Genomic DNA, 27,286 nt, shown 5'->3' with positions numbered 1-27,286 from the left:
TTTATTAACAGAGAGGCGAGTGGTGCTTCCGTCTGTCAAGGACGCTAAACCAGCCCTGTGAATATAAACGCAAGTACACAAGTTGGAACACGTGTATAGGTAAACACACCATGAACTGCCCAAAACAAGTCTTCTACAATGGCATTTCTGACCAGTGAGTAGAACTGCCGGTCCATCCATTACAAGGCTAAATTTGGACTTGTGCTTGTTGTACTCACACCATTTCCAGTTATTCAACCATCGGAATGCTAACTCACTTCTACGTTGGACAGATGCTGCAGCAGTTAGACGGCTGAAACCACTCTGCGTACGCAGAAGTAAACTGCATCATAATTGACTGTACGTTGATAGGGATGTCTTGAACTGATAACGGACGCATTAACCCAATTCCGTCCCAGTTACCTCCATTTCATTTACACTCCCACCATTGATTCGACTTCGTGTGACCCGCGACTTCCTTTGTTGTTTGCCTCTCACCCCAATTTATTCCACATGTGATGTTGTTGTGCTGTCACCTCAAGTCACGTGCAACGTGATGACAGCTCACGGTAGACTAGTGGTGTAGGAAGTCACAGTAGTTCAAGTAATCTTGCTAGGATTGTTCCGCTTTTTGTTTTGTTTCCTCTCCACCTGTCTGCAAATTATGTACTTAGCCTGCAGTGGTATCTTGATTTTCGCAAGTTTTTTCATCATACAATATACCTCCTTAGCAAACGAATGTAGTCGCTGTCATCACACGTACACTGTAGGACCGAAATGTCGCTTCTTCGTGGGATTCAGGACATCTTCAAGTCACATGGTAGTGATCAGTACCCGTATAACAAGACTACAAGTAATTACACGACAAAAGTACTAATCGTTGATTCAGTCACTCAGAGATCATGATGTTATAAACAGTTCAACCGTTGATATCTACATTATATTGCACATTCGTTATGTTCGGTGACAGTTCTACGCCATGCAGACGCCAGTGTAGATTAGCTTTGGAAGTGTTCTGCTTATTATTTACCCACCCATCAACCTGAAACTTGTGCTTAGTGTTCAGAAAGGTATATTGGTCTCTTAAGTGGAATGGACATCATCTAAGAGATACAGGCAAATTACTTGTAGCTGTTCTTCCTTGCAAATTATTGTGTCGGTGAACAGTTCAGTCGCTCTGTAACCTAACCTTTGACTGTAAACTTTACAAAGTACTTTTGAGTTCATGTCCGGCCAGCTATAGCTGTGAACTCGATGAGTTTTAACTCACTTCTTAACCCAGCTGCCTTCCGCAAAGATGTATCGAAAATTGCAGCGGCAGATCTCAGAACGACATTTTGTTGCTGAGAGAGAGAATAAGGATCAGGTATGTTATCTCGCACAAAACTCATTTTGCAAAACACTGAGACAGAATTTCTCAGGTCCGTTCCTACAGGTGAACAGAGATTAAATATTTCGATTCCGCGGGTGATCGGTTCCGCAAATAAACCTGACCAACTAAGCCGGGTGAGTGAATCTGTTTCAGGTGTTGACCAGTATTCACCCAGTGGTTTTAGTTTACGAACTGTTACTGGAACACAATCAGGAAAAAGTGCGTTGAAGGTGGATTACATTTATCCATAAGTATGCCTTATTGGATGCCAGGGGAATTTTGAATAAAAACCCGTAGGAATAACGTTAAAAAACTCGAGATTCATAACTAATTAATCGATTAATATTTATTCTGCCTAGTATTCCAAAATTCCTCTTCCGGCTCAGTCCTGTTGTTCATATTCGTATCATAGCAACAAGTCTTCGGAGAAGTTAAGACTGTCTATAAACTTCCGCGTCTTTTTGAAATAGAGGTACTGCACCTATACTATTGTTGGTTTATTGGAAACCAATTTATCGAGAATAGTTTAGATGAATATACTGAATATATTGATTCCGAAAATGACCGCCTGAAAATGTCGGTGCAGCATCACGGGTGACAAGATTCCATCCCATAACTAATCATCAATTCAGATGAACATGTTCCGACTGCGTTCCACAAAGTAGAGTGGTTTGACTGTCTGATAGCTTGTCATTACTTTTGCAGAGTGGGTGGAAAATCTACAGGATGAATTCAGCAGTGAGTACCAATTGCCCACTTGTTTAGACTAGAACATTCAGGAATTATTATCTAGAGCTCCGTTCGAACCTTTCTCGGTACATATTCTTTTTTTTTTGAAAAAAACCCTAAAATCATCTCTCGAGGACTGGATTTGTGAACTTTCAATTTGTAGATCTTCTGCTCTGTCCTTCCTCATGTCTCAGCTGTTACAGACTAGAAGGGAGTTACCCAGTCACCAGCGAAGCATTGAAAAGCAGTTGAGACCATGCTAGTACCTACCAACACCGAACGAAACTGGATTGTGCCTAATATTACAGAAATATGACCCCTCATGCCCATCACTGCACAGTAGTTGGAGTGTACATGACAGTATTTTCCAGCTCCCGTCCAATTTTGGCTCAGGTGGAATGTCAGCTTGACTGCTACTCGGGGCTGCGCCTTCCTATTGAGCTCGAAACAGGGCAAAATAGAAGCGCACAATTCTTTAGCTAAGGGAAGCAGGATGATAGAAGGATACACACAAAAGGTACAGCGAGACAGTCCAATGAATTAGACGTGAGAAAGTTTGTTGGTTAGCCAAATCGGTAAGGTCCCAACCCGTGTGCTTGACCGGAAAACATCGTTTGTGATTATGAGGAGGAGGAATGTTTGTAAAACTCTAGTCCTTTTTCTGATTTTATTTAAACTTTTATTATGTTTAAGCTGACGAACCTGGAGGTAAGTGCCGAATCAATTTCACATTCATTAAAACATAAATTTATGGCAGTTTGGTGAGTCGTTCAGTATCCTTAATACGAAGCTTCAACACGAGGCAAGAGAGCCGGGTAAGGGTACACGGTGTAGTCCCCCTTTACTACCAGATTCAAAACCGACTCACTCTTGTGACAAAGCATAAACAGCTTTTGCACACGCGGATGTCTCTACAACATTTAGAAATGCTGGAGTGCAAAGTTTAGTTTTCTGTATACGGGGTGTTTTCGCGTCGTTCATAAAGTACTGAACGTACTGTTCACATTAGCCAGATATATTCATATATTCTGTATTCCATCGAACAGAAGCTAAATGTTTATAAGCTCAAAGCTTGTGGAGGTTACTATTTGCTGTGACCAGCCCCCAGGTTTGAAGTTTACTTACATCCAAAGCAAACGAAAGGATATGTTTTGGGCTCACTGTGGAATTCACGCAAAAACTCTCACCTGACAAAGTTGCGCGGAACCATGCGTGAGGATCAAGTGCCTTAGCGGGTCGGGATATTGTGTCCTCGGTTTTGTTCTCCTTGCGTTGTTGTGCACAAATGTGCTATGTAAAAAGGGCCAAAATTCCTTGGAGTAACCCCTGAACTTTGTTAGAACTGTCATACGAAATAGTGAATTCTCAGGATAAGGTGTTATTTCTTCGGTAGTCACTGCATCGTTGGTTACGAACGATATAACGCTTAACACGTTCCCCTTTTATGTTTTTGAGTTGAAACAACCGAGGATATCTAAAATTTGTTCGTTCCCTTCAATATCCATGCAGCTTATATAAAAGTGAATTGAGACACACTTGCAAGCAGGCACTTACGCGATCTGCCTTTCGGTTGTACAGAATTGCAAGAACGTGAGTGATTATGAGTTTACAAATGGTGTAAATCCATGCAGTCAAACGTGTGTTGTGATATCTTCCCCTACAACTTCCGTACAGCTTAATTGGAACGAAATGTTGCCAGTGGTTCGAAGTTACTTCTTCCCACTAACAGATTCCCTCCTCAAAATAGGTGGATAGGGAAAGCTGTGATGTTTCTATTGTACAACACTAGAACAGTCTACGTCCCGAACTCTCCGCTGAATAAAATTTGTTCATTCAGTTACGTAACCACTATAAGGCGCCTTATGATAGACAACCGTCATCCTCGATGGCTCCACATTGTTGTGACTCTTCAGCTGCACTGCACTGAGTTGAGTTAGCTTATTTCAATTTATGGCGCTTTCATCCTGCAGGAAGACAAATCCGCCCACTAGTACCCCGAATCACTCCTGCCCGGGCAGCGTCATTGACAGTAGTGTACAACCGAAGCAGTATCCAGTTTCTGTTCCACTGTTTAACCCTGTACATCACTGGAAGACCAAATGTTTCGAAGTTTGAACGGTCTTAACTGTAGACAATCAGGTATTCCTCTGTCCTTCAGTGCAACAGCGTCATTTTAAGCACAGCGGCAGTTGCAGGGATATTTAAGACGGTTTGCACTCTAAATTATCAAGGACGTGTCCCTGTGACTGTAGTCTGCGTCACGGCATCAATTTGGAGGGTGCCAAATGTTATTGGTTACCTTGTTTTTCAAAAGAACTCTAGGTATCCAAGATTCAGCTGCATTGCTGGTATGCCATCAGCCTTCAAGACAGACCATGAGAATCCCATGAGTCAATGAAGCAAGTGGTGATTGATTGATGGAAATTTGAGTAGTGTTTCAAAACAAGACTTAACGTGGATATTCGATCAACGCGATATTTTCCTGCATGGACATCCCTCTGATCTGGTCTAACTTCTAGCTTCCCTGAGGTACTGCAGTGGTGTTGTGGCAAAGATTTTGACTGCGACCTCTTTCAGGATGATATGCTGAGATAAATTCAAATGAGTGGCCGTTCCTATGTTTCGCTCATGGTGAAGTTCAATGAGTTAGCCATGTAGTAACCTTGGTCAACTGTCAAAATGTACTACTGGGTCCTGAAAGCAATATTAGCAGCAATTGGCCCCAGATTAAACCATTTGTGGCTGAAGGTGAAATAGTATTCACAGTTTGCTGTCGAACTAACTGTAAAACTTTGTGAAGCAATCGCTGGAATTTTAACAAAAACTCAGTCCGAATTAAACTGTACGTAACCATTTGATTGTATTATTCAAGGTCGTTGTATTGTTAGCTAGGCAATTTGATTGCAAACATATCATCGGCTTTCGAGGTGACATCATTGGTGCGTCGTTAGAGAGTGCGGCGATAGGTCAATGATTGCGCGTCTCTGTTAATGTACGTTCTACCGGCAGGGGCTGACTTTTGATCACAATTGGTTGTTTGGTTGGGTGGCTCCATTGGTTGGTCTGTTATCCTGTGTAGTGACTGTTCTTTCATCAGGTGACCTTTGAACTTGGCCTCCTCTGCTCTTGTTCCCTGGTGGGGTGACCTCTGTTCTTGTCCTCACTTGGCTCCACTTCGTGACCTTTGTTTGACCGAAGGAAGCGTCTTGTTTATTGGTTGTTGACCAGGTGGCTGTTGATCTGTTCGCCGAGCTTGGCAATTGGCTTGCAAACGTTTCGTCACCATACGAGGAGACATCATCAGTGCGCAGTTGAGTGGGTACTTCTTCCTTGCCTGCGTGCGCTTATATAGCATTCGAGGGCTATCTGTCATCTTCTGACGTGATTGGCTACTTAAAGTGTAACAAATTTAGTGAATCTATTGGTCCATTTTTGATCTTTGTTGCGTTGTGGTCTGCGTTCCTTTGTGTCGATTGGTTATCCTCACACCTTCTATTTTTAGTAGTTCGTTCTCTCCGGCCTCGGGTTGTATTGCGTTGTGGTCTGACGTTCTTGAGTTTGATTGGTTGCTTGTGCCGCCCTATTTCCTCCACCGCAGCGGTCAGCGTCCCTTCGTCCGTCGGTTGATTTGGTGCTTTGATTGGGCGCTTCCTCCAATCCAATTGATGTGTCCGTTTGAATGATGTTTTCCTCCTTCTCTTATGATTTCCTCGTCTGGTTGATTTTGCAGCTTTAAGTTCGGTGGTTCTGGAGTTCTCTCGCTCTTAGTGGCTGGTAAATGGGATCAATTTCAATGTGTTTGTTGATCGCCTCTTCGGTGGAGTACCATGCTTCCATAAATTCGCGTTCGTTTTTTGTTCTTGCTTGAGCCAATATGCAGACGCCGCTCCAGTCGAACTCGTGTCCTTCCTGATCTTTGTGTGCAGAGATGAGGGAGAACTGATCGTGCCTCTTGGTGGCGAGCTTGTGTTCATGTATTCTGGCTGAGAGCTTCCTTCCTGTTTGTCCTACATACCGTTTGTCGCAGTCCTTGCATTGGATCCTGTATATGACATTGTTCTTCGCCATTGGATCTAATTTCCCTTTTGGTCTTGATAGTGTCCTCCTTAGAGTGCTCGCAGGCTTGTAAGCGACCAATATATTGTGCTGTCGTAAGAGCCTTGCCGTCATTTCAGCGGTGTTCTTGATGTACGGGAGTGTGATTCGCTTACTTGCATTTTGTCCTGTTGCATCGATCGTATTTGGCTTCCTGAGTGTTCTCCAGATGAAATTCCTCGGGTATCCATTTTTCTGAAACAATCTGTATAGGCGCTTTTCTTCTTTGATCTTGGATTCTGTTGTGCTGCAGTGTGTCTCGATCCGCTTGAAAAGTGTCCGAACGCAGCTTTGTTTGTGGCAATTTGGATGGTTGCTGTGGTAGCTGAGGATTTGGTCCGTATGTGTCGCCTTTCTGTAGACTTCAGTTTGTAGCTGTCCGTTCGGCAATCTGGTGACAAGGACGTCCAGGAACGCCAGTTTTCCGTTGTTTTCTTCTTCAGTTGTGAAGTTGATGTCGTCAAAGACGTTGTTTAGCAGTTGGATTACTCGTTGCAGTTCGCTTCTTTTGATGATCACGAATGTATCGTCCACGTAACGAACCCATATTTTGGGATTTATATCGGGCAACACGATTTGTTCCAATTTCTGCATTGTGACTTCTGCAATGAATCCTGAAATCGGCGATCCCATTGGTGTCCCTCGTAGTTGTTCATAATATTCTCCGTTGAACTCAAAATGTGTGATCAGGCATAAGTCGAGTAATCTGCAGAGGTCTTCCTTCTCCAGCGATCCAGTTGGCGTGTCGTTGTTGTCCAATAATTCGGCCACAGTTGTCTTGGCTGAATCGAGATCTACAGACGTGAATAGTGAGCTGACATCAAATGAAACCATTATTTCGTCCTGATCGATGCTTACGTGTTTTAGTTTCTCCAAAAATTGTCCCGCATTGTTGATTGAGTATTGCGACCCACCGATGAGATGCTTTAACCTTTTCCATAGTTCTTTCGAAAGATTGTAGGTCGCTGTTCCAGGAAGTGATACAATTGGCCGGAGAGGTATTGATTCTTTGTGTACCTTTGGGAGTCCGTAGAAGCGAGGAATGGCCGAATCACGAGCTCTCATTCTCCAATATTCCTCTTTTGTAATCTTGTGGAGATCTTGGAGTTGCTTCAAGTTCTTATTGATTTTGCTTGCTAGCTGCTTGCTTTGGTCGCGTTCTAAGCGGCGGTACGTAGTTGTGTCGTTGAGTAGTGCCTTTGCTTTATTGATGTAGTCCGGTTTGTCCATGATCACCGTTAGGCGTCCCTTGTCTGCCGGTAGAATCACGATGTTTTCATCCCTCTTCAACTTGTTCATTGCTTCTTTTTCTTTGCCGGAAAGCACGTTGAGTGGTTTGTTGCGTGCGATGGCTGGGACGACAGTTTGACGAAGTTGCTGCTGAGCGTTTTCGTCGTTTGGTTTGATAATCCGGCCCTCTCCTAGTGATCTGATTGAGAAGTTGGTCCTTCGCACGCAGTGGTGTTCAAATTGGATCTAATTCAGTGCGTCAGTTGGAACGGTCAACCCCGATCTGGACGGATAGAGGTGGAACTATGCAATTGGCTACATTTAGCCTTCATTCCTTCTTGTACTTTAGAGTACGCATAGAAGCCATCACCAAAAAAGAATTAGTCAGCGAAACTTTAACTTTTAACAAAGCTTGTTTGGATGAAAGATCTCGCGCTTGTAAAATCCAACTACTTTAGGTCAGCGTTACTTCTTCGGATGCTGTCTCCTATACAATGTTGTTGGCATTCTCAGGTTTGAAACAATTCACGAATTCACCTTAAATCTCACGTGAAAAGCTATCGACTGCGAGCCAACCAAAATCTGGTCCGTGAACGGAATATCAGTAGTTGAAGAATATGTGGTCTTATATTCCCCAGATAAAGCACTACTGTGAGGTCACCGAAGAGTCGTGGACAGCCCACGTCCACTTCGGACTTCTTCAGGCTCATTAGGTAGGCGGCGTATTCATTGAAAGAGCCTCATGAGCGAGAGATCTAGTTGGGATTCATCTCAGTCTCCCGTTTAAACCAAGTTAGTTTTCAAAGCAGTGTAGTTCGCGGATTGTGTACAATTCGGTGTTTTGGTAACCTGAGAGCTATGCCTACCTAACGAGCTCAAGAGCTCGAAATCGGCCGTGGATTGCCGGAGAATCTTCAACAGCCTTATCAGCGGTGTGCTTCGTTTAGATAGAATACATTGATGTATCAAACCTGGTATTAATTGAAAGGTTAGGTGGATCTTTGCTTAGCAGGATATGGAGTTGAAGATTATCATAAAGGAGATTTTTGGCGCGCTTCAGTTGACCTTGCGGTCTCAACAAAATTGTTTTGCAAATGAACTTATATTTAATTGTTTAGTAAAAAAATTTAATCACTATTGTGGCAAGCACCCTAAGAGAAAAAGTCCTCGTATACTCTCCGGAAGGCTGCGGGTTTTAGTCCTCCTCGAGGTTGACGCGCACTAGCAGCCACTACTGTGAACTGGATTTTGCTCTCCAAATCGGTTTTCCCTTGATGATCAGACCCACATGTGTGGCAAGCAAAAATTTCGGGAGTCATGCAAATTTTCTTCGGTGCTTGTAATAGAATTGACTTGAATTTTTTGAAAGAAATTTTTGTGCCCTAATGCAATAGGTATCACCTGAGAATCTAACCATGTTGGGTAGGCTTGTGGTTCAGAGTCATACGTTTTCCTGGTCTAGCATCTTTGTTGTTTGGCGATTTGAGAAGCTGTACAACGGACAATTCTGTGGGTTCCTAATAACAAGTATTTCTGTGAAAAATTATTTTTCAAGCCAAAATACCTGAGGAAGAACCATCGAGTATGTTTTCTCTTTCGCACGACTTTTTGCTTTTGCACCATATTGCGGACGGCCGAAATGTCTTGTGAAAGGTCTCGAAATCATTTTTCGTCTTTCCCACTTCGTTTGACGGACGTATTATTTACCAGAGCATGGCCGTGTTAGCTTGTTCCATCCTCCCGTGGTTAGTTTTAGGCACACTGTCAGTGGTCGACTTTCTTGTCACCCGGTTTAAATTATTAGTCTGTAATGGTGCGACTCTTTCACTATGCTTCCCGTCTGCCCATAAGGGGTGATCCATTGTCTACTGAACGTCAACGAATATGGTTGTTTTTTGTTATCCGGCGTAACCCTACATTCCATACAATACATAAAATACTGTTTACTGTGTAACGCATGAAAGCGTGACCGTACAACACAGGTCTAACTAGCTACATGTGCAGAGGTAATACTATGGTTGATTTTGGTATGGCTAGGGATTAGCATCCGTACGACAACGAATCCACACACCGAAGTAACTATAGCTTTTCTGACTTGTTCTGAAACGCCTATGGCGTGTCCCGATGTTTCCCGGTTAAGTTGAGGGAGTGTTGTCCAAAAATGTTTTGACCTGTTTAAACTTGCGTCTTCCCTGGTCGTTCGTCCCACACATTTCTTCGCCAATCACCTCCCCACGTATCGCGAATGGTTTGGTAGAAGCTGTCTCGTACACTAAATTACCCTACAGTGTCCATTGCTCAGCGGTATCTACACATTATCTATCCCTGTAGTGACTGCTCATCATTGATGGGCACATATTCTTCCCCGTGATTTCTAACATCCTTCATGAAAATAGACTCAAAGTGACGTCATCAGCTTTGTTCTTTAACTAGTGTATATCGTGGTACCAATGAATTTCAAGTTTTGCGCCACTTTTAATATAACTTCATTGCATAGGAACTGGAAAACAAGTGTATACAATCCCCGCCCAATGAAACCAGTTTACTGATATTAGGTAAGGGCCTTTAAGATGTTAGATACCTGCGTACAAACGAACTTAATATGACTGACTCAGTGGATTTCCTGTACAAATCCGCCAAGTGCTAACTCCTGTCACTTCATGCATAATACCGGGGAATTAAACCTGGATATTCAGTGGCTCCTCTGAGAAAGCTCTTATGTGGTGAGTCGGCACGGTGAAAGACTAGGCGATGCAATCAGTCGTTCACTTTCACTTTCTCTCAACAGTAAATTTCGGCTTCACTGCTGTTGTGTCCCACTGCGCTCATCCAAGCCGATATTTCGGTCAGAATTATGATGTCTAAAACTGCACAGTTGGAAGTTCTGGATGACGACTCGAAAGCGCGAAAACAAGTTAACCATTGTATCTGTATCGACGATCATAAAAATTCAGATATTGTTTGATATTCTGTGCTGGTGCTAAGTGGTGTGGGAAAACTCAGAGACAGTAAACCAGTCGTAGGGTGTATGGGAATCTTCTACCCACGGTAATAACAGAAGACGGCTTAAATGGTGCTGTTTCCTAGGCTTTTTGTCTGTTACAACCGATTTGGGTGGCATATCGCAGTTTACAGTAAAGAGAATCGTATCATAGTACTGTACCAGCACTTTCAGCTTCTTTTAAATATCTGAGACGAAAATCGATTCGCCCGTTTGTAATAGGGATAATCGGCACTGGCCAACTCACACTTCCAACACATGTCCCAAATATGAATCATTGTGCAGATAAATTGTCTACTAGCGTACCGTATACCTGCGGTGGTCCACGAGGACAGCCCCTCTGAATAACCATCCATATCGACGCCGTGCGTAACGTGGACGCCCCATCAACATGTGCGAGCAAGCACCAGAAATTCTATTGCGCTAGCTGATAAAAAGAGGGTCACATTACATCCCTAGTGTGGCGATTTCTCTTCGAATGATATATCCTGAGGGTATGTGAAAAAATTTGCTCTTTGTCCTCTTCTATTTTTCAGTCTTTATCTGTCCTTTTTCCCATTTATTCAGCTGAATATCCGGAAGATAACGAACTCGGTAAGTAGCAGTCCACTCTGCATACCTAAGTGGACAGATCACACAATTAACGTATGATCTCTGCGGTCCTCTGATCGTGTCAGGCGAGCCTTGTGGCTTTAATCTTCGGGCAGGACATCTGAATACAAGCATATTTGACGATAGGAGACATGTGTGTGGTCTGCATTTTCAGAGTAAATCGAAACCACGTGCCATTTCTTACCGCATGTATGTTGGCAGTTGGTTTTTTTCCGACGATAGGGTCATTAGGTTACGAAACAGGCTTGAAAAATAACTTATCTTTGACCTAATAAAAGTATTTTTCCAACTGATGAAAAAGGGTTAAGGCCATACGTCTCATATTTAGAAGCTTCGTATTGAAGGTACAGTCTGTGGAAGCCCTTTACATGCTAGTTGAGGCACGCCGCTTGACCATGAGGACAGTTCTTGCATGTATAAAAACTGATCAGTGATCTAAAGTGAATAATTTCAAGACATTCTGAGAAACACGATGTTTAAATCATATAAAGTTCGAAGAAATTCTTAGACATAGTGTCCCCTATCAGTTATGAAGTGTTCGTCCATCGTCTCACCGGGAAAAAAAAGAATCAGCTGGAGTGCAAACTGTGTTGGGCAGACAAGTAGCAAGGTTAGTGTTGTCACTTAAATCAATTCACAATATTTCTATGCCCTATCCAGAGAGTACGCGAGTTTGAAATAGTGGGCTAAATAGCAAGGAAAGGGCAGGAAAAATGGCGGTGGGGGAACTGCTGTTACTCAATGTAGGTTTCCAACAACTGCCAATGTCGCAGATTCAATAGGTCCTCTGCATCAAAATGTTTTAAGCAAACTGAGATAGCTGATTTCAATACTAATGGGCTTCTGATCACTCAGCAACGAACAAATTCCTCTTTCTTCAGCTTACAGATGAACAAGTGATGTTCGGGTGAGTTACACGTATAGACGCTTTCTTCCCGAATCTACTTCCGTTCTGAAAACTACTAGCAGGAAGGCCTCGGGTTGGAATCTCTACTGAGTTTCGAGATACAAACTGCTGATGGTTCTCAATAAAGATGAAACAAATACGTTTCTCGGCTTTTCAGCACACATCGGTCTCATTTACAGGAAGAAATCTCAAGTGAAAAGCAACAGATGTCACACCATCAGCCTACAACTAGCTCGGAGAATGAATAATTCCACAAGGAGTATGAGGCTTTTATCTGAGAAATCGCACTTGAGGATTAAGTCCGCACATTATCACATGGTCTCTGTTACCCAAAGACGAATGGTGCTACATCCCGTCTGAGAGCCAATTACACCGCTGCTGTTCAGCCACTCGTGGCCGAACGATCAAGTCTTCAACTACAGCTTTTCACCATAGATAGGTTTCACTCACAGGACGAAATGTCAATTGGAAAACACTAAACCAGTTACGAGTGAGGACTTCCTATATTACTAATTTCATGACTTGGTATCAAAATCTTGTCGCTGTGCGGCTACTCTGGTTAGTCCGGATTTCATCAGCAGAGTGGATTCTTCGACGTGCTGAGATTCAATCAGATGGCTCGTGACATGCGAGGCCTGCTGGCTAGATTTCTCGGCCTATGCCCGCCCGGTTTCCTCACTTCATCACATCTAAGCAAATCTGTGTTTGAACAATATGCGCCGTTTGTTAGACGCCTGGAAAGATGACCCATTAACTGTTCTGGTTCTGTCTACCGGCTGATATGATTGTCGGGACAGCATGGTCAAATGGTGCCACTGAATTTCGCAGATTGCCGAACAATTTTCCTGTTACTTGTGAGCAGTTGTGAGATCTAAACACCCTTGGCTCCGTCACGATTGTCTCCAACCGGTCACGTGTGGAGAAACAAAGGGCTTCTGGAATTTCGTCCATGTTTTCAGAATGACGATTGATTTATAGGCTGACAATGAGGTCAAATACTGGTGTATATTCTCCCTGCTCTGGTAATTTTCACACCAATCCTGTAGGCTATTATAGTGTGCTTGAGCTCTGTCTACTGAACTAACCTGAATGCAATTTAATCTGAGCAAATGCGTCCACAAATCCATTGTAAGCCTATCAGATGAGGGAACACTCCGCAAATCATAGTGCTTTCTATCCGAAGTTCTCGTTGAAAGCATATTTAGCACCCAATGATTCGATATGAACTCCGTAACTGAGATATTCATGGTGCGAGTTATTCGCATGGCTGATCAGTCAACAATACCTGAATGGCAGGGCAGTCAAATTCTTATCCGGGAGATTGCACAGAACCCCCTAGAGATTCTTGAAACTGCACTATTGCGGATTAGGAACTTTTTCTCGACATATCATCATAGCCTGACTTCATTTGGAAAGTGAAGTCCGCATATAGGACCTCAAAATCCATCCACACCGTCTGAGAATAAACTCCTTTTATATGATGATATCCGACCGTCTCAGTCGACAATTGCGTTGACTGGTAATCGCAAGCCAGTCAGTAGACAGTAATTAGGAACTTTTGCTCAAACTCCGGAAATATCACGTGACTTTTAAGTCTTAACGGTGCCATCAGGTGGACGGAATAGATAGGCCATCTGACCTTTTGGTCAGCTGCCTTAGGCATTTGACCAGTGATCGACCTCTGATTACAAGTGAATAACCTTGAGTCTTCTTTGTGAAACCTCTTGATGCTCGTTTACAATAACAGTCATCCTGTTTACACCATATTCATTCACACGATGTCTGTCTTGCTTGCTTTATCCACACAGTAAACTGGGCGAAACAAACCATATCACCTTCCAACTGTTTATACTCAACACTATCCCTTGGCCCCTTCTCAGAAATTTTTATGCTGATGGTTGGTCAGTCTCGAACAAACTTTCCACACAGCGACAGAAATAGCGCTATGCAATTAAAACGTAATTTTGAATGCCTTCTGCCTTATAGTTTTGTGAAGGATGAACGTGTCACAACATTGTGCGTTCTGAAGAAAAAACGTTCATTTAGCGTGATTTCAGGTCGGTGAAGCCTGACATGCAAGTTAGTGATGAAACTGGATCTGCTTACAGAACCACAGATGACTGACTGATTTCCAAACATTGTTCTGCATCCAACCCGGGTTTTAAGATAGGCGTCGGTACTCAAGGGGAAAAGCTGTTCTTCCTCAAGGGCTGATGAAATGTCATTGAAGCGATACATCCTCCTGTTCCCAATAACCAACCCAAACCACTTATCACGTACTGGAAGAACAGCCAGTGTACGGAAGAGGATCACATGAGTACATTCAGGTGAGACATTCGGTTGGGGTTCAGTTGTCCCTCGTTAAAATCAATTTAATATGCCAGCCTCAGTGTTTACGGGAATCCACTGCTAAAACAAAATTTAAAAATTGTTCAGCTGTAACACCCTTTCGGTACCTGGCTGCCATGCTACCTGAAGGAAGCACGAGGGCTGGGATACAGCCTAAACGTAGACAGGGGAAGTACAGAGGCACAATTCAGATTCGAACCACGGACCTTCCGGTCAGTAAATCCGCGCTATAACCACTTAAGCTATCTCGCCCCCTCGAGCCATCCACTGTTATTGTAAGACAAAAAGTTTGGAGCGGTCGGTGATGACCGTAAAAATATCAGCGTTTAGTGTGAAGGCTGTTTCAGTGTTTACGTGCAGCGTCCGAATTTTCGAGGTAAACAATCAAAGCCTTCTCGTTAAGAATTACACCCAGCTTGCTTCAAGGCTGACTAGTTGAGCGTAGCTTACCACCTTGAGTTTCTCACGTTGGTAAAATTGCAATCTGTTGCGAACTACTTAATAAAAAAGTGGTCTCAAACAATGTCAGCCGTTTGCAGGCATACAGCAAAGCACAATCTTTAACACAGTTTGGATTAACTATATCCAGTAAATCTTGATGTAAAGTTTGTTTAAAGCGAAATTCTAGCCATGCCAAAATAAAGCAAAACGCCGATACACACTACCACTAGAGACCAAGAGGTCATGTACGACATATGGACTACTGATGGTATTCGCCACTGTAGTGGAAACCACAACTGTTACGGAGTAGCACTAACTCCAAGTACCCTTTACCAAAGTGAGATACATTGTACCAAAGCCATTTCACACCCAGTTGCTTACCTATGAAAAGACGCTCATGAGTTTGTAAAGTCTAGTATAATCAAAAAACAAATAGGTGTACAAAGAGCGATCATAGAAAATAAGCTACGATGTAAAATGACATAAAATGTCAACTCGCTGTGATTACCGGGATAAGTCTGATAAAGGATAAATACTAGCCCCTTCGTCTATGAAAGATCGTTGCTTTCCGCATCCGTAGTGATCGGAACCCCGCACATCACTTCTGACTGTCGGGCACGGTAGTCCACCAAAAGCTTTGGTAGGGGAGCTTCGCAATCAAACACCTGGAATTTAGAAGAAATATTGAGGCAACAAGAACTTGTCTGCCAAGAGGGGGAAAGGTAACAACCCTTACCGATTAATACACTGTTCAAATTTCAGCCTATGCATATGAGTGCGACTCGAAACCCGGGAAAACAATAACATCAAGAAAACTTCGCTGGAGGACTATCTATGTTATTAGAGTAACAGAAACGTGGGTAATGGGGTTACATCATCCACAGTGTAAAATCAGTGTTCAAAACTGATGCTTCATTACCAGGGAATGGGAAGTGCAAACACATTCAAAACAATAGAGATCAAGAGACCAACGGTTTTTCTAATTCTAATACGATTCCTCTGTTTGGTCACAGCAAGGTGATGCGAATGATGCGATCGACAGAGATTGCACAACTGGTTGATGGGTTAGTATTCACACACCACAAGAGCTGGTCCTTTTGAAGCGGTTACACTCGATATATGTAAGCAACAGAACATTAAAACGATCTACACGAGGGCCATAGTACAAAAATATTGAAGCACCGCTTGTAGCCAGCCCGCGGGATGCTCGTATGCTGTTCAAACTGTTCAGAAACCCGTGCGCTGATGAGGTCTTGTCCCACAAGGTGGACTCGGCACATTATTGATACAGTACTCCTCTAAGTCGTTAACACAGGAAGCTCCAAAGTGTCTATCTTGGAAGCGATGGCGAGTTATATGAAACTGTACATTTTTGGAAAAAAATTAAGTCTATCAACATGAAAGAAACAATATCTACGATGTTTCACTCATGGCCTCGCAAATGTGTGTGAATATAGCCTCCAACGCTCCCTCAGACCAGCAAAAGCCAGTCAGTGTATTCGGCTAGGAGATGAAATCAACAGAGATAGGAAGTGATTTCAACAAGGGTCAATTTTAGCATTGCGGCTGAATTGTCATAGTCAACCACGAGATGCCAAATTCACGTGGCAATGATTAGGAGGTCTAATACGGAAAAAGAAAGCACTAACGTAGTACTGTGGTTGTTGTTGATGCAACTTACCAGGATGGGGGCAGGTAGAGGTCCAAAACGGCCTTCAATCAGCCATGCCTCATGACGCTCATGTAGAGACTGTAGATAAGCCTACAACGGAATACAGGAAAACGAATGCAAAGCTCACAAGTAACGATGAAATGAGAACTCGTGCTGACTAGGCACACAGAGCAATTCAATAAGCTTGCTCTAATGGCGCATCCACCTGCCAAGCACAAAAACCAGGACAACAACACAAAACGTTAATAGGACAAATGGATAGTACCGGCACTACATCTCTAAATCCATGTTGTCGGACTGAAGTTAATGTGTTGTAAGATACGGGAAAAACTCCGGTGGCCTGATAAGGACATTATGAGCTAGCTCAGGAAGTTCTCCTAACGTCGCCCGTAGTATAATCAAGGAAAACCCCGCAACACCTCTGTTCTTATTAAGTGATCGCCGCAAGACTTGGCGAATTAATGTGTCAACAAACGCGGTAGAGGGGAGCATAAGGATACATTGACTTGATGGGCACAAAAAAAGACGGTAATGGCTGAGTGGCTAATACCGGTTGCTGCTTCAATTAAGGTATCTCGTTATCGACTATTAATTGAGATACGCCCGAGACACAAGTCTCAATCAGTTGTGGTCACCAGTTCAAACCTATTATTTGAGACTGGCGAAAACTAACAGATTATACTTGTTTGATCTTGGTCAGGAATAAACTCTTGCGATGAATGAAGCATTCTGACGGTGACCAATGAAATATGCAGAGGTAAGAAGGTATCATGGAAACAGACTATACAAAATGACGATACAACCAGTGAACATACCAGCCTATTTACCCAACTCTTCACGTCCAAAAAATAGACTAAGACCCAAGGGGCTGAGTACACAGGGTACCCTTCGAAAACGTTAGATCGCGAGACCCTTGGCCCTGCAAACATTATCCTGAATCACAAAACATGTGTCACTTGATGACAGTAAGGTCGAAACGTTTCGCTATTCGAAAAAACAATGTACCAGGGTCGCTCAGCACTGTTTAGTATGGGTGGTTCGAAACGATGTCTGGCCAATTACTCTACCTAACCTCCGCTCCATTGGACCGGTGTAACCTTGTCGTAACGTGTGCTCTCGAAGTGCGCTCTACCGACTACGCTGAGATGAGTCCTTCATACGCTGGAATCGATTAGATAAACCGTTTTACTGAAAAGGTTCCCGTCGTCTAGCTGGATACATCTTTTAAAGTGGGTTAGTGAGGTTTGTTGTCCGGTGCGACTGGATGGAGCGGTCAGGTACAGAAGAAACGTGTCAAATGCACTTTGCCGTGTCACAGTCCTTGACTAGGAAGATTGGTGCTGTCAAGTCGTTAATTCTAATGTGCAAAGTTTCAACACCGAGCTCAAACTTCTAATCGTATCGGTAGAATATGCGTGCATTTGTTCCTCAGTGTTTTCCATACATAACTAGACCGGCATGAAAAGACCGTACGCTGAACGACCGTAGACAATGGCTGGTGTGAAAAGGTCAAAGTAGTTGGCTAGTGAATAAATCAACTAAGAGACAGAAGCACAAACCGTCTCAGATATCGTTCGAACAGATGACGTGCCTTCATGTGCATATTAGTGGTTAAGTGATCCATTTGCATTTTTGGTGAACAGTGTTGACGACTTGGAAGGATAAATGAAAGACAAGACGGTAAAAATCGATTGAGGCGGGCATGCGCTCCTTTTCTTTGCCCATTAGGTTTTGACTATCGGAACGGGATATTTCTTGAGCACATTGCAATCACTGTACGACAGGATGAAGGATGAGGATGTGGAAGCAAGTCAAAGAAAGAAGTTCTCGATGAATAACTTACCAGTGGGATGCTATCTTCTCCAGCTCGATGACGGCGACGAACGCGATCCAAACACGTCGTCGGGCTGGCACGCAAATAGACTAGGGGTAAATCAAACAAAAAGCCGGTAGTTTTTTTACATTATTTAGTCTTCATTGGACTTCGTGGTTCGACAACGGCAAAGGGAAGCATCCCCTTCGCGAATTTACAAGTAAATGATGACGTAATAATTGCGCGAAAACCGCACTGACGGGTGTCTAACTAGCTGTTCGCAAAGGCTGTCTTGTCAGTAGTCTCATTTAACGTCGTAAGGGGGCGAGATGGCCCAGTGAGTAGAGCGCGAATTTACCGATCAGAAGGTCAGCGGTTCGAATCCGACCTCTGCCTCTCGACTTCCCCTGTATATATTTGGGTAACCTGGCAGTATCCCAGCTCTCGTGCTTCCTTCTGGTGGCATGGCAGTTAGGTACCGAAAGGGTGCAACAGCTGAACGATTAACGTCGTAGGCAAACATATGGACGAAGAGCAACTCACAAGTTACGTTCTTGTTCGTCGCAGGTTTCTTAAAAAAAGAAGGCGCCATATGGTTGAGTTCATCGAAATTTAAGAGGCCAATAAACTAAGAACTGCAAAAATGCACTGTGTTAAGGGCGCAAAGTCGCTTGAAAGACTAAATTGATGCAAGAGTGAGCATGATCATAGGCTTTAGCCGTGACCGAAGGATAGGGTTCTCTACGGAGCAACACCTGTGAAGAGTATTACATAAAGTCTCATTTCTGAGTTCGATATAACAACCCTAAAAAAAGGTAACGTCAGTATGGAAAGATTTGAGTTGCCATCAAGGAAGCATAGAAACAAAAATAACGAACGTAACAGACGGTCATATGCTGGATGTGTGTGCAGAGGATTGATCTTACTATACTTGTCAGAAGAGCTTTGGGAGTCAACAGGAGTGTAGCTCTGATTAGACATCACAATTGTAAACGGCCTGGAGTCATGCAAATGACCTGGTATCCGGTGGATCATACCACGGTGCATGAGAACGGAATGAAAAATAAACTTTGTCATACGGCCTTAAACATCGCTTTACAATTCGTACTTCGATATTTTGGTTGGTTTTTCTCTTGAGGAAAAGTCCGACTCATTTTTCTCGTCCTGCTAGTGTCCACCGAGAGCTCTGTGTTTCACAAACCCCAATTCCAACGAGACTGACTTTCTGTAATGTACTGATCACTAGGCGTCCGAACGGAAGCTCGCAAGAAAGCATGCGGAAGCCACAACCGTGACGACCTACATCGCACAAATAAAACATTAATTCTTACATTTGCCGTTTGAAGGTGTCCGGATAGACTCTAACGTTGATCAAGAGAAACGGAGACTAGATGGAACTTACCTACTGACCCAATTACGATTAGACTCCATCACTACAGGGACCGTGCTCTGATCGGATTGTAAAAGCCGCTTCAGCCACCCTGTTCTCCGAACCATCCAGTTCACTTATAACAACAATGATCATTTAGACGACATAACCGAATGTCACTCGCAGGATAGCTTAATACCCATCTGGGGTGGGTGTAGCTGTAACACCCTTCCGGTGCCTAGCTGCCATGCACGACGGCTGGGATATTGTCAGGTTGCCCAAGCCTAGACAGGGGAAGCCGAGAGGCAGGTCGGGTTCGAACCACAAACCATACGACCAGTAAATTCGCGCTCTAACCACTTTAGCCATCTCGCCCCCACCCACCTAGGAGATTGATGAGTGACGCAGCAGCAGTTACACACCACACGGCAGGCCACACACTTCGGTGACATTCAATGCAGGCCACATCATGGATACGGACAATTTGTGACCACGTCATACAATGCAATGCGTACTCTGAACTCGATTTCCTGAGTTTGTCGATGTCATTTTGATTAAGACGAACCAAAATACACAGAACTAGTTCCGAGTAATACTCTTGCGTGATAGTGTATCGTTGGTTTCCAATTTTGTTGCTGTACACCCTTAACATTATCACATGTATCACGTCTGCAACTGACGAAATCAACAGTGCGACTGACAACCTACTAAACTGAATGAGGACGATGCAACCCTTCAAAATCATAAAGGCGGAAGTGTGGGCTTATACAAGGTCATTTGCCGAATCCTGTCGAAACATGAACCATCCCAAAACAATCGAATTCATTTCTGCTTAACCGGAACGAGGAGGAAACACGACAGGTTGACATTTGCTTTTTTCATAGGCCACCTGCGCAAAACAGATTCACAGGCTGTGAATGAAAACATAATACGAAAACGAATAAGAAAATATATAACACACTCAAAGTATAACATTGTGAACTCACTGCCAATATACACAGTTCTGAGGCGAAAGCGTTGCCGCAAATAACACTACTAATCTTTATCGACTCTACATTCACTCAGTTTTGTTACTTAATCGAACACTACGAATCTCGAGTTAACCAAGTTTGTGTACACAAAGGCTACTGTCTCACAATATACAATCACCCAGGAAGTGACCTCGGAATGATCACTCTTACAAAAAGTTTTCTCATCTCAACTCATTATTGTTACCATGCTCCAAGACAATGAAGGAATAAATGTGTTGTAAGCGGACAACTAACGGGACAAGTTATGACATCTCGTTACCCGGGGTTTCTCACCGTTCCGATTAAATAAACCGATGATGTGCGAATATTTGGATGATTCCAGTGTATGGCTTAATATATGAGCTATTGGAAAACCGAGTAACTCGAACCGTCCATATCGCACTTTTTACTGTGACTAGACACAACACTTTCTCCGTGGTCCTGCATGATATGTACTGCTGAGTTGACTCTATGCTGCATGTCCATTCCACTCAATCAAGAGAGGGTTCTTCATTTTCGTACGTTCCACATACGGGGAAAACTTTGATTAAAAACGCCTAGAGCTGAAATTCAAGTCAAGTAACCTGGTTAAAATACGAGGTGCTTGCTATCTGGTTGTGTATAGTTCCTACAATTTTCGCTTCACTGTGCTGTAGTGTTGTGGTAAAGTCCTGGTTTTCCCTGCATTCAACTTGAAGAGACACTTGAAATTTACTATCAAACATCGCATACGTTGCGCATTCCCATATCCCTGTCGGTATATTTTATCTTTCTGCCTCGTGGGGAATCGGAGCAATAAATTAGAGAGTTCTATGAAATGGTGCAACGTTCTTCATCAGTGAGAACAAATCATGTTCAGAAGCATTGCGGCTGTGATCGTAGAGCATTGGCGGTTGAACCTCTGAGAATCTGGCACATCAAATGTACCGATTAGACCGACAAAGTTGCCATAATCGCAGTGTGCACTCTCTCAACACTTTTGGGAAGTCTTTGCACATCAGATCAAAACTAACGATAAATTCAGTGGGTGACATACGTCAAAAATTTGGAAGTTATGAGACGAACGAAAAGCGGAGAAATCAAGAAAAGCCGGTGTGTGTTGTGCACAGTCATGTCTGTTCTGCGGACCAAGGTGGGTGACTTCAAAGGGATAATCCATTGTGATAAAACGCTGTCCAAATAAGGCCTGTGACTCAAAGTTCGTGCAAAAAAACTAAATACAGGGATGGTATCGTTTCCAGATGCCTGTGAAAGCATTATGCATTGCACTTGTTCCAGGAAAAAGGCAACATCGAACTGAGATAATTGCTTACTCAAGCAGCATCGAGAAAGAAATCCTACACAAGCAAACCTTGATGTAGCCAGCCAAAATCGAATTGCTTATTAACAACAAAAGTGTGGGAAATGGTATGACTTACCAATTAAGTCAATCGGCCCGGCCTTTTTTGTGAACGCCCAGTCGAAAATATTGTCCAACTCCTTGTAATCTGGAACCGATATATGCCCGCTGGAATCGGAAAGTTGCACATATATACAAGGGAGATACTTTCATACATACATCAGAAGGACTGACGTATGCAATATCTGCCTATCCCATTAATACTAAACATACCCGATTCCAAATGTGGGAGTGTCGTTCATGCTGCTCTTAAACGATGTGCATTGCTGGGTCTCCATTGTAAAAAAAACCACATGGATAAGATTCACCAAGTGACAATATGAACGCGTCTTCTTGTGCTGTTCTGCGTAATCTTCTTTGCAGTCTAGGACGGAAGCCCAGGTAATACCAAGTTGAACTACAGGTCGAACAGGTGTGTGCCTAGCCCAGTTTGTTCACCAATACTGCTGGCTTCACGCAAGTTTCCTGTCAGCTATACAGCCACGGACAACTTTTAAAACTCAATCCTATGGTTTGTACCGTGGTGACAAAATACAATGAGACAGGGTGCAAGAGTAGTGCGATCACCACTCCCTATAGTCGAAGTCGATATAAACTACTGGACGCATTTCGCGAGTCCTGAACCCAACAAAACATCGTGAATGATTTCTTTTACAGGTTTTAACCTTGTGAGTTACATGAAAATCACTATAGCAACATCATTGAAGACAGAAACATCGTTGTGGAGACTGATGCTTCACTGCCAAACAACCACAGAGTTTATTTAACTATATTTAAAGCCCTGAAAAGTGTATAGATGAGGAAGCAAGCATTCTGGGGTGCCTAAGCCTTTAAACGTTGAATCGTACAATAAAGTAACAGCACGAACACGAGAAATATCGACCAACCACGGTTTCGTGCAATATCTGTAGTCAAGCATATGTTTGGAAATCCTAGAAACTTAATGACAAGGAAGACGCGGGTCTTCTGATGTAAGCGCTAGCGCTACTGAACTATGACGAAAGCTTGGTTCATTTAGCGCTCTACTTTTGGATATCTACACATACCTTCAGCGTGAATCAGGAAAACCCAGGGACCTACTTACACCCTATTTCAAGCCCACTAAAGCGGGCTAGGGGCATTGTGATCTTCAGCACTTTGTCCGAAACCAATCAGTTAGAACAATCGTTAGGGATGCTGAGTGGCTCAGAACAGATACAGCGGGATTTGTCTCTCTGAGCAGTAATGACTTTCGACTGTTCTGTGAAACTCATGTCCACTATCATAGAGATTCAACTGGAACTCTGATTCTTCGCATCCGGGTGAGATTAGTTTCGGAAGGAAAGCGTCTTGATTCTGAGATAAAGCAGCATTACGGTGTTTGTGGTTGTGCGCAGTAACAAAATTCTACATAACCCAAACCTGGCTCCGTGCCGATTGTCGTTCAGGGAGTTATTCTTAAGACCTACCCAAAACTATCTCTGAGTGCTTGGCTAAGAGAGAGTCACACACCGCTCATATAATCAAAAATGTCATAAAGAGGCTGAGTCAAATAACTGCTTTCATTCTAATGATCACTCATCCTTTATTTTCAAGTTCCGATACGTGAATTGCAACGCTAAAACAAGCATTTGAATTTGACACCAAAGAAGTAAAATCCAAAAGTATATCGAATGGGAGGAATTTTCAGGTAAGAACCTTCTCGTGCCCTCGCACCGTCATGTGTTGAAGGCTGGCGCTTCACTGTCACAAATTCAAAGCCTCGGTGTACAAATAAAAATAATAAACCTACTGATCCTTCAAACGTTCATTCTAGAGAGATCGCAACATGCGACAATAAAACAGTTTTGTCCTGAAACGTATTCTTCTCCATTCCTTTCTGAAGCGGGTGAATCACGAATTTCTCGCTATGTCTCTGCGTAAAGCGAAATTCGACTTGCAGTCGACACACCCACCTTCTGTTGATTAGAGTAAACCAATGTAAAGTGACCTCTTGGTGGAGTGCGAAGGTGTAACATGACAAAATGGCAGTGTGTGAATGTTGACGCTTCTAGGCAGTGTGTATGCACGTGTTTAACCAAAGTTTCCGAAACCGAAGCGGTCAATGCGAATGTGTATCTCCGGTGAACGAAAGTAGTTCAGAATAACGATCCGCAAACAATATGGTGAACACGAAAATCTGTGCCGGAATTTTCATGGCTGTCATAGATGCGGTCAAATCGCAAGACCGTGATGATCTGGTAGGCAAAAGCAGCAACCAGTCTTTGCAGAAGCGCCAACGTCCTGAGCAGTACCAACAACCAATATAAAAATAAAAGGTATTTTCATAAAGGAAACTACACACAAGGTTGCTGAAAACTCCTGGACAGCACACGACCGGTTTCTCCCTTCTTGTGGCTAATCAGGTAGGCGCAGTCCTCGAGTTTCCGTCAACCTTATGTCCAACTTGAACCCAAATTAGACCGACTGCGAAAAATACACTCATTTGCAAACCAATTTGGTTTTCACAGGAGACTCAAGGTACAAACGAATACCTGTAACAGGACTACACATAGTGGCATTCCTATGCAACGAACGGGTGAAAAAATGGCAGTCTGGGACTTACTCACTGTGCATATTTTCGACAAAGCAATATCGACAACTGTATATTGAACGCTCAACTAGACGGACTGGAGCGGTCTGTAAGGAGAGGGATTGGATAAATAGACGAAATCATAGTCGATCGATTGGTACCACATGAGGATGTATTCAACGGATATGCATGAGAAAAGCTGTTTGCAGATTAGAAATTGGGAATAATTCGGTATGTGCGCGATGTAAGGAACCTCTGGGTGTTTTCTATCTTCTTGAAAAGAAACGATATAAGTAGCATCCACAAACACCGAGTTACATGTACTTTCAAAGGGCAACACGGTTCGCTCTGTCCACTTTACATTCGTCTCAGAGGATCTGTTGCCGGGGAAAGGTTCGGCAAACAAATACGGCTCAACCAAATTATGCCGTTAGCTGGGATGGTGTTATAGCAAATTAACATTTTGACGAAGCCTCGTATTCAATCCACGTACAAGCCGTGAGATGCCGCCTGAAATTGTAAAGCACTGCTTCCAGATCTCCTGTGGGGTATTATCGACATACTGCTGTTAGAACACTTACCCAATAGAAAAACAAGGGCAAAATCTACTGACTGCGGCGAACGCCAAAAACAATACACTTTGAGAATAAAATGAAACTACCACATGTGAAGTATTCACCGTCACATTCCTCGACAGAGAATTCAAACTTTCTGAGAACACGTCGACGAAGATCTATCAAGAATAGACGTCCGATGCATTATCTGAGGTAGACCGTACCCAACAAAATATGAATAAAATTTGCATATTAAGGATTTATTTTCACAAGTGCCAGAACACCGGATCCACATGCACTTCATAAACGAAAATGCCGGGAACTTAACAATATTTTGTTACCAGATGCATTTGAATACATCGGGTGGCTAATTTTTTGTCATGCCACCAGGCACTTAATTAATTAATTCGTGACCCTTACAAAGAAACGGGTGCACTGTGCATCAGTCGCATCTATGGGTTTCATGAATCCTTTACAACTGCTTTATAAATAAGAATGGTTCAGCTGTGAGATGGCTCAGTAGTTGGCGCGTGAATTTACCGACCAGAAGGTCCGTATTTCGAACCTCCACCGTCTAAGATCGAACGAACTGGCAGTGTCCCAGCCTTCGTGCCCCATTCGGGTGGCATGGCAGCTAGGCTCCAGCTGAACGATCATTATTTGCCCAAGCCTAGACAGGAGTTGTGGAGATGCCCGGGTTGGATCAGAACCACGGGCCTTCCGATCCGTTCCCTATCCACTGAGTTGTCTCGGGCTCCGCGACTATTGTAGTGTTGAGGAAGTCATTATCATCACCACCATTGATAGCAACAAGAGGACAATACTAGGGTTTCATTGCGAAGATTAAAAAATTAGATAGGACGCACTTCTGGCTTACTAAAAACATCCTAGGTGCCTACTCTCCCAACAATCAGTAAAATAATCTGCAAAGAGGTGACAGCGTGAACACCACTCAAATCAGTTAGCCTGCAAGTCTGTGTCTCCGAAGGGGTCAGTTGGTCTCGTCTGAGAAAGCAAACAGTCCCCAAACTTTTCACAACACCCTTCATTTTCTTCTACAATATCATGTTCCGATCACCCCTATGTCACCGCCACTTCGAATCAGATATGCACAACAATGCTCTTCCCAGTAGATTGTAACTCGGGATGCGCAGCACACGGCGAGGCAATCGCAGCTTGCATTACTGTATATGATCCTAGAATGAAGCATCTGCCTCACTGAAGACCCATTTCATGATTGCATCACCGCGAATCCGCCGATTTCAGCTGGTTCTGAGATATCAGGGTCAAAGAGCTGAAGATGCCACCCGAAGTCTCGCAACCGTGCAACATTACAGCCCACACTGTAGTCCAATCCGTTACAAACGGAATGAACCTTACCGTTTGTGCATTTTCGTAACCTGTTGAGCTACACTGAAGTGTGTCGTGCGAAACTTGCAGAGACATTCATACTAGGATGGTCAATGTTTAGAGGCCTGGCCAAGTCTCCTAGCCCTCCTAATCGGGAGTTGGACAACGTGTAGTAGCTTCTTTTGAAAAAAATTTAGTGCATTGGTATTTCCCGCCAGACACCACTACCTCGCGGTCGGATTTTTGGTTGGGGATTGTCCGGATTTGGACGCCTTGCAAATACTGTAGTCAAAATAAAACCAGTATGCTTAAAGCCAGAAACAACCTCATGCTACATCGGTCACCGTTTGGTGTCCACAGTCGGGTCACCTTATATACAGCTGATGATAGGCTACTGCTGATGCCTTCCTCCATCCTCTTGCACATACTTTCTCCTCTCCCTTCCCGCTCTCATTGACGAAACTATGTTAGTAAGTCAATCCACTAGAACTAACGATATCATTCATTTTGCATCGGTCTTGACCTCAATACCTACGCGTGAGCCTCAGTCATACCGAAATAAACCTCCAGTAGTCGCTTGTATTTGCTCACCCGCGCTGCCGTAAGCAGCCAGTAATACAATCTGACTGGTGGTGCCACGTGATGGCCGAGGTGGCATAAGATTGATCCTGGTTATAGAAACAATGGTTGTACGTGGGCTTGGGTATAGTTAGGGCACCCAGGCCTAAACAAGAAAACAACTAGTCATCGGATAAAGCCCAGTCGTAAGGTGGTGGTAGTTCACCAGTTTACGTGTTTTAAGCAGCAATTCAACACACGTGCCCTAACGCACAACCGGGCTTTTAATATAATT

General features: G+C 43.4%; 2 protein-coding genes across 2 annotated transcripts in view; one reads left to right on the top strand and one right to left on the bottom strand.

Annotated features, from left to right (window-relative positions):
* Positions 1-23,926, top strand: part of T265_09748 (hypothetical protein) — a gene marked incomplete at both ends in the record, with an annotated part of 38,144 nt that extends 14,218 nt beyond the window's left edge. The window contains 5 exons of the mRNA XM_009175918.1: positions 1,262-1,345; positions 2,774-2,788; positions 10,974-11,000; positions 18,116-18,316; positions 23,843-23,926. Coding sequence (XP_009174182.1) covers positions 1,262-1,345; positions 2,774-2,788; positions 10,974-11,000; positions 18,116-18,316; positions 23,843-23,926 — 411 coding nt within the window. The remainder of the gene's footprint in view (positions 1-1,261; positions 1,346-2,773; positions 2,789-10,973; positions 11,001-18,115; positions 18,317-23,842) is intronic.
* Positions 15,138-27,286, bottom strand: part of T265_09747 (hypothetical protein) — a gene marked incomplete at both ends in the record, with an annotated part of 21,456 nt that continues 9,307 nt past the window's right edge. Inside the window, 5 exons of the mRNA XM_009175917.1 lie at positions 15,138-15,380; positions 16,397-16,477; positions 18,231-18,310; positions 21,998-22,086; positions 24,563-24,636. Of these exons, the coding sequence (XP_009174181.1) occupies positions 15,264-15,380; positions 16,397-16,477; positions 18,231-18,310; positions 21,998-22,086; positions 24,563-24,636 (441 nt within the window). The remainder of the gene's footprint in view (positions 15,381-16,396; positions 16,478-18,230; positions 18,311-21,997; positions 22,087-24,562; positions 24,637-27,286) is intronic.

The sequence above is a fragment of the Opisthorchis viverrini genome, assembly GCF_000715545.1.
Source record: "Opisthorchis viverrini unplaced genomic scaffold opera_v5_299, whole genome shotgun sequence".
In the NCBI taxonomy this organism is placed as follows: domain Eukaryota; kingdom Metazoa; phylum Platyhelminthes; class Trematoda; order Opisthorchiida; family Opisthorchiidae; genus Opisthorchis; species Opisthorchis viverrini.
The sequence above is the reverse complement of the archived record's forward strand: the minus strand, read 5'-3'. Positions and strand labels throughout refer to the sequence as shown.